The 8,564-nt window shown below is 36.9% G+C and overlaps 1 protein-coding gene across 1 annotated transcript in view; it reads left to right on the forward strand.

Moving 5' to 3' along the window:
* Positions 1-804: 804 nt before the first annotated feature.
* The window catches only part of bcas3 (BCAS3 microtubule associated cell migration factor), a 386,180-nt gene continuing 378,420 nt past the window's right edge, over positions 805-8,564 (forward strand). The window contains exons 1-4 of the mRNA XM_008425245.2: positions 805-910; positions 2,383-2,477; positions 4,793-4,847; positions 6,472-6,547. Of these exons, the coding sequence (XP_008423467.1) occupies positions 2,407-2,477; positions 4,793-4,847; positions 6,472-6,547 (202 nt within the window). The 5' untranslated portion in view covers positions 805-910; positions 2,383-2,406. The remainder of the gene's footprint in view (positions 911-2,382; positions 2,478-4,792; positions 4,848-6,471; positions 6,548-8,564) is intronic.

Raw genomic sequence — 8,564 nt, forward strand, 5'->3', positions numbered from 1 at the left:
CGTCCCACCGGGAGGAGGCCTCGGGGAAGACCCAGGACACGCTTTCTTAAAAATTACATCATGATTATAATTTTTTTATTGTATGCAATTTTAATAAGTAGCAAAAGATTATTAAGGCACTTAAAAATTCATACATATTCCTTCATATTTTTTCACTTAAAGTATACTTTTATTTAATATATTAAAAGTGTATTTTGGTACAATTATGTTTTAGTGTGTTTAAAGTTCTAATTTCGAAATTGATACAAGTGTATTTTTAGTATACTTCAGATATACTTATAGGTGGTACACTTAATATTTAGTATACTTAAAGTGTACTTTCACAAATTTAAGTATGTTTGAAGTATACTGAAGTATACTTTTTTTTCACCTGGGTAAACTTGATTAAAAACACGTTTTTTTACATGTTAAAACTGTCACTATATCATGGTAGTGTAGAATGAGACAGATAAATAGTGAAAAAAAAAAAAGAATAAGCTCCTCCACACACTCCCAGGGCTGCTATTGCTATCTAGAAAGGCACCGCTCCCGGTCAAAACAATCATTCAGAGCCAGGAGGAAGGTGTAAATGCTGTCATTCACCCTTCTTTTTTCTGCACTCATTACTCTGTTCTACATCGGTCTAGTAAATATGTTACAAGTTGTTTTAGACACATTTTAGCTGTCTCCCTATGTTTCTAGAAGTTATTTTGCAAATATATTTAATGACGAAATCAGAAGTCCCGCCTTTACTGAAGCTTGATTGGCCTGGYAGCACCATTCCATTGCTCTGATTGGCTTTCAATTGCACCACGCAGTTCCGCTATTCTAGTCTGTTTGTGTTTTGACTGTTTACTGTGGAGCTCTTCTCTTCTCCTGTTCAGCTCTAGTTCGAGCTCAAAGAGGCGGACAATCAGCGTTTCCCGCTTCGGTTAGTAACTGCATTGGCCTGACAGTATAGGTAAACTAACAACTGTGTAATAGACCCAGATTGTTACTATGGCGTTCATCGCTGAAGAGAAATTTACCAGCTAGCTATTTGGCTAGCTACAATAGCTTTTGGGGGCTACCAACAGAAGTTCATCGTTACCTAATTAGGGTGATGTGTTGACAGTTGTCTTAGTTCGCCTTGTGTGTCTGATGGTTTGAGGTGGGGCGAGAGGGAGACACATTGAGGTGGGGAACACCAGGGGAGAGAAGCAGACCTGTCAATGTGATGTTGGGGTAATTTCATCTCAGCAGTCTGTCTGCCTGTCGCTGATAGTGTTGTGTTCCATTCATGWAGTCCACACTCAGACTGGTCTTTCTACTCTAGTTGGTCTTCATTTTCTGTTATGTTCAGCCAATGAAGACAACCAGTGTTGGTGTTCATGGTGTTTGGACCCCAGCTGTCCGGCTGACCTCTGCATGTCGCTTTGTTGGTTGGTCATGTTGATAACGAACTGTTTGTTCAGCTCTGACTGACCTTCTAATAAATATGGAATCTGCTTTCTTGCAATATGTTTACATCATCACAAACCTTTTTTGTTTGACATCTGGTTCTGGTTCTTACGCCAAGAAAATAAATCCAGCTGTTTATCAGTTTTTTTTTAAGATACAGGTAAAAAGTTTAGATTGATATAAGTCCCTCATATTAGTCCATAGTGCAGCATTTCCTACCACTGAAATCTACGATGTTYGTATACTGTGTCATTCTGCTGATACTACGCTATGTCCTAAAGAAAGGCCTACAATAAGCTATTTGCTTTGTGGGAAGATGTTTTATCATTGTGAGAAATAATTTTTGTTATCATCAAACTTACATTGCTTTAAATTAATAATGAAACTGCTAAAAATTGAAGTTTGTTAACTGTAGAACTTTGTTCCTTCACGTGGCTGGGTGAACGCATCTTGGTCCAAAAACTTTTCCTCTTCTGATGTAGAGCAGTGATTTATAACAGAATGTTCCATTTCTCAAGTCCATAGTCCATTTCATAGTTCAGGAGACATTTGTCCAAATCTCCCACCATGTTTACAGTGTGATGTTGTGATGTCTCTCCTCATTTCAGTTTTTTAATTTAGCTACCTTCCCGGTTTTTATACATTCTGAGCCTAACATATCTTTCTCCATAATAAATAAAGTTTCTGATTTAACTTTTTAACATTGAGTATTTAAACTTCTTAATTTAAAGAAATTTTGAAAAAAATCTTTCATGATCCTGACATTTTCCAGATAGAAATAATTCTAGTAATCTTAACAAACCTAAAAATGGAAATGTTCCAGTTATTTTTTTCCATTAATTCTTTTGCTAAAAAATGCTATGACTTCATGCGTATGTTCAGATCCTTATATTTGCTTTTATTTTTCTGATCCAACTATATATTTATGTTTTTGCATATGTTGTTGCCGTGTCCTCTCTTGAGGTAAAAAGAAGAAGCAGGAGAAGGATGGCGTCTGAATCTCCCCGCAGACCGAGTCGCTGTGCCGGGGGAGTTTTGGTCCGAGCTCAAGCTGCTACGTAAGAACAAAAACCTTTTAATCTCAGTATTTATTTAACAATCAAGATGCTGCAACTGGGATTGGATGATATATACACATAAAGTGCAATAATATAAGTGATATTGTTATGACATAATAACTAAGCAAATATATAGTATTAGTCTTTTTTTTGCTGTAGGTTCTAGCAAACATAGAACCAGATAGATTACCTAGGAAAAAATTGGGTTCATTATTTTCAATTTCAGAACATGGGGCTATTGAAAACGTTACCTCTGGTTGTATCTTTTAGTCAGTAATGAAACAGTTGCAGTTTATTAATAACTTTCCCAAAACCTCTTAATCCACTTCATAACATTTTCAGCAGCAATAATCAACAATCATCCACAGAATTACTGGCATGGAAATCATTCCACTAGCTATTACTGTGTATGGTGATATTGATGGCATGATAAATTTGCATTGTGTTGTGCTGCCCTACCTGCCACTCTGTGATGTTTAATCACAGGTCCACAACAAAGTAACTAAGTACAAACTATAGAAAATATTTGGTGTCTGTTAAGTTTGCAGTTGCTTTGTTGCCCAAATCTCAAGTCTTTAGCATCCTCTAATAGGTGTCTTTCCTGGATTGTTCTATATAAGGCAGAAAGAAAAAAAAAATGACATTATGAAAACAAATTGCATAGCTGTGGGAAGGATAGCACAATAATGTCATTGAAATTGTTTCAATTTTAATTGCAATTGAAATAATTGCAATTGAGTTGCGTTTATTTAATTGCAACAATTAAAATGCATAATTAGTTGTCGATTTTTATCTAAACCAAGTGAAATTGGAACTCAATTAAACAATTATTTCATAAATAAAATAGATGTATTTAAAAAAAATCAACATGCACATCAGCAATTATAAAAGTATTCCTATAATTGTAAATGGATGAATGAGAGAAAAAGTTATAGGTTTAATCTACAAAAAGTCAGTACGGAGGAAATACCGTATTTTCCACACTATAAGGCGCACCGGATTATAAGGCGCATAGAATAGACGCTACAGTAGAGGCTAGAGTTACATTACGCATCCACTAGATGGAGCTGCACTAAAGGGAATGTCAACAAAACAGTCCGACTCGGGCTGGGGCGTAGCTGGACATTGGGCACCCTTCTCTGTCCGCGCACAGCATGTTCGTGGAGAACGTGGTGCTAAATGACCTGCAGACGACCTGATTCTAGACTGTCGGTAGGTAGATAGGTCAGTCAAACTTTATTAATAGATTGCAAACCAGCGTTCTGACAACTATCCCAGCATGCACCGCGCGCTTCTTCTTCTACGGGGGAAAATGAAGTCGGCGGCTGCTTACTTCAATACTGACCTGGACCAATACTGACCTGTTGTGGCTCAGTATTGGTCCATATATAAGGCTCACCGGATTATAAGACGCACTGTCGGCTTTTGAGGAAATTGAAGGTTTTTAGGTGCGCCTTATTGTGCGGAAAATACGGTAAAATGTGCTTTAATTCATGTATAGAAAAACATCCTGGTGTAGTTGAAGTCGGAGGTAGAATTAAGTAAAGTAGAAATGATGTTGCTCTTGCAGCTTTAAATCAAAATTATAAATCACAATTTGGTTAAAGGTTTGTGCCACAAAAATGGAAATTTGCTAAAACAACTCCATTGTCAAGAATTAACAAATTACCGTTGTCTGAATCTAACAGTCTGTCAATTAGCCTACTGCATATTCTAAGTAAAGAAATGGAGAAATTTGTATTTGAACAGATTAAAGCATATTTTGAACATCAGTTATCTGCATGCACAGGCCTGCAATGTTGTTTTTAAAACTCCTGAGTCTCACAAAGTTTCTTTGTGTAATATGTGATAGTACATTATCACAGATTACACAAATTGGCAATATATACTAAATGGGTAGAGGTTTAGTGATTATTAGATTATTAGAACAGGGCTTACTATTGCAAGAGAAACTMAAGCCTTAATACTGTTTCATTTGAAATACTGTCCTGGTTTGGCCCACTGGACTTGGAGAATATATTAATAAACTCCAAATGGTTGAAAACGGAGCATCTCATTTTGCACTTCTTTGTTATTAATCTACAAGAATTAGAAAATACATGACATGTTTGGATGGTGTTTTGTTAAAGATACATTAAGCTACCCACTACTTGTGTTTTTTAGAAATATACAGAAATATACAGAAATTAGCAGCAGATGATTCAGAGTCAATMATTTTCACTGAAAATRTTCTCTCCTCCAGGTAGGATCGGAACCATTTAAGAACAGTGCTATATCTCAGTTCATTGTTTTACTTGAGCTYTCTATTCTGGCAGGGAGCAGTCATACATGGAAAGTGTTGTCACCTTCCTGCAGGATGTGGTCCCTCAGGTAACTGTTTCTCATTTGTTGTGAAGGGGATGATTAGATGTATGTTTTTGGTACGCTGATTTCTCCAGAGAAATGTTTTCACATCTCAAAGAGTTTGGACCCAAAACACCTTCAGATGCAGTTACAGTATAAGTCACAACACTGAGCACAACCCTCAAATTTTTGTCATGTATTYCTTATTTCTTTTTATGGTCAACACTGAAAGCATGACAGTTGGATCATTTGTACAACACTGCCTCCTCAAAATAACTCAACACACAACTATTAATCTTTAAATTGCTGGCAACCAAAGTGAGGACAACCCTAACTGGAAATGACCAAGTTGTTCCCAATTAGACATTTTTTCTCCAGGTATCTCGGCTTCCTCCCACAGTCCAAACTGGTCTCCATAAGTTCTCCAGAGAGTGAAAGTGTGTGAGTGTGTGTGCGCGTGCATGCATGTGCGCGTGTGTTTGGTTGTTTGTCCTGTCTGTCTCTGTGTTGCCCTGCGATGGACTGACGACCTGTCTAAAATATATTGTGACACAATTATATCACAATATATTTTAAATACCTCAATAACAATATCACAGGCGATATTCCATATTTTCTGCTGGGGGCAAGAGGTGAAAGACATAGGGACTAGGATTTGTTTATATGTATATATTTCACAAATACAAAATAAATAAATAGAAATCTAAACTGATTTGGCTAACAAAAAACAGTCTAAAATCAGCTACCAAATGAAAATAAAAATTAAACCAACTGTTGTGGCTTAACAGAACAATAGTTTTACAAAATGTTAAAATGTTTTTCCACTAAGGTCTTTATTTTTTATTTTTTTWAAAACTCAATTATGTTTAAAACTAAGATTTAAAAAATATATTTTTAAAAGGAAACCTCCGTTTTTAAAAATGCTCACCATAATATGTCATATAAAAAACCTCWACACACAGTAGACGCTTGCACACTTCCTAATAATCTGGAACTTCATTTTCATTTCCCCCATCTGTCATTGATATCTCCAATGAGATCTGCCATCAGAAAGCCAGATTCATTGTTTCTAAACGTGTGAAATCTGCACTCCCAGAACACACTAAAATATGGAAGCATGCARCTGTCAAAMAGTTACTATGTGATCCTACAATGAGCAGTTCTCATTTGTTAGATTTATCCTGTGTCCCTTGTGACGCTTTGCGTTTGACTAGATTTTAGCAGTTTAGAATGAGGAAAAATAGAATGAGGAAAAAAACAATTTTTGAACATACATCAAAAATGTTTTTCTGAGTTATCTCATCCTGCTTTTCCTCTGACAACTTCTCTTCACTGATCATGTGGCAAGTATTACTTTAAGTTGATGCCTTTTACACCTTGTTCGTTATTTTGGGCATGCGATGGATAAGAAGGCCTCCATCTGTATTAGTTGCAAAGGGAAGAATTTTAGTTGAGTTTTTTAGTTTTATCCTGGGTCTGAGGCCTCAAGAGAGAGTTTTTTTCACCTGCTATTCTTTCTTTAATTGTGTTGCTCTCTCAAGTATTGCTGTTTTTCCTGAGTTGAATCATTCACACAGGTTTTGGACTTTGATACCGTTTGTGTGAATTTAATCTAGTTTGCTCACTGTCTTCTTGATCATTCAAACTACAGGCATATACTGGAGCGCCACCTACTGATGAGAAAGAGAAAATCATTTGGGTTCGATTTGAGAAAGCAGACGTTAATGGTAAGTGATGAAAAGGAGGAAATGGTGTCTGTTTGATAAGGGACTTTAACCTTTTTGTTATTTTGTACCTGTTTTATTTTTTTCCATCAGTCCCTGGTGAAGGAGAGAGCAGTGTTGGTAGTTTACATTTTGCTCACCTGTTCTTCGCTGAAGATGTTTCACTACAAACAAACAAAAACTGTTCAGTTTAGGTCAGGCATTGGTGGAATTCTAATATATCTTAAAGTCTTCATAACATTGCTAATAATATTCCACGTACCATGTACAATTCAACAAAAATGACTGAATCTGTTTGAAGAAAAATATAATAACGTGGTTGAACACATGTGGACGCCCTGAGATAAATTATTTTATCTAACACTGAGCACCTTTTGATCCAGCTTCAGTTTGTATGGAAAAAATATATTTTATAAAAGTTATATACTGAAGCTTTAAGTGTAGATAAGACCATGTTTCCATGGGGTATTGGGTGCAGCAAGCAACACCATATATTTTTGAGTCAGTGTTTTGATGAATCGCGTTACAACCAGTGAAGAACGAGCTGAGGACTGGCAGCAGAAGCAAACGTACCTCTGCAGAGAGCACAAGGACAGACAGCAGACGACTGATGCAACGTTGCTTCTTTGGGAAGATTTCTTGAAAATAGTGTTTCTTGTTAGGTAAAATCAGGGGTGAAAGTAAGGGGGTACGACAGGGTACTGCGTACCCCTAAAAAATTTAGGGGTACGCAGTACCTCTCTCTGGCAGTAGGCTGTCTGCTGTAAAACATCAATGATTCACTGTGCAGCCGTGAGTTCACCCACTAATCAGCCGTGACTGATTAGTTTTTCAAGAACAATCTAAAACACGACTTAATCAGTTAATAAATAACTTTTTTCTCATTTCATATTGTTTCTGAACTGTTCGTGCTTTACGCAGAGGTGCAACACGTCGATCGCGGAAGGTTTTGAGTCGATCTCGGGATTAGGTGACAAACTGAACGTCGCCAGGACGCTGAGACCAGCACGTCCTCCTCTGATTGGCTTAAAACGTTCGTAACTTTATTACAGAACAACAACTAAAAAAATCAACAAAACGTGTTCAAATTAATGACCCAACGACAATAATAATCTCAGTAATTATTGTTTCAACAAGAAGTTGCGCAATTCTGTGCTTTTAGGTACTATAACCAAATTAACTAGAGCAGGAGTTTAAAATGAACTAATCAACCACCCTGTGTTCATGAGAGGCTTATTAATGACCGCAAAATAAATATCAAACCTGCAAACCTAATATTGTAACGGACTGAATGTTATGTTTTTAACGTAATCTCTGGTCAGCTTGTGTAGCGCAGGCGGTTGCCATGGCAACGGGTGTGCTTAAATGMCAGAGAGACGGAGAGTAAAARGGTGTGAGTGGTTTAGAGTTGATCACCTGTTCAGGTTGTTTTACCTTCGTCTTGGCTCATCACAGCCGCTGTAGTTTCTGAACGTTCAATAAACGACAAACTTGGACTAATTACCTCGTTCTTTGTTACTATCCGTCATTCACAACAAACATCAAACACTGTAAATATGTTTCATTAAGTATTTAACAAACAAATGGCTTCTACCACAATAATTATGTGAAATTAAATTTAAAAAAATAGTTTGGTGCTGTCGGGCTCAGAGTCTGAGAGGCTTTCCCTTTATCAAACAATTTTTTTTGCCTCTTATGTAGTGGAAATATTGATGCTGATGAGACTTTCTCCAAAATGATAACCTTTTTCAACCTTTATAGCTCCACTCCACTCAAATGACAGWGAAATAAAATCCAGTCCAACATCTGGTTTGAGGTGATTCCTCTGGAACCTGTTGGAGGAAAAATATCCCAACTTCAGAAGATGTGCTTTTAACTTAGAGCTCTGTGGTTCCTCCGGTCAGTATGAGAGTCAGGATGAGGAGGCACCCTGTTAGGAAAACGAAGTGGAAGCTGCAGGATCTTCAGAACAAACAGGTCATGATGCTAGGCTACTGATTATCCCTCTGTCTGGACACAG

The sequence above is a fragment of the Poecilia reticulata genome, linkage group LG13 (assembly GCF_000633615.1).
Source record: "Poecilia reticulata strain Guanapo linkage group LG13, Guppy_female_1.0+MT, whole genome shotgun sequence".
Classification (NCBI taxonomy): Eukaryota; Metazoa; Chordata; class Actinopteri; order Cyprinodontiformes; family Poeciliidae; genus Poecilia; species Poecilia reticulata.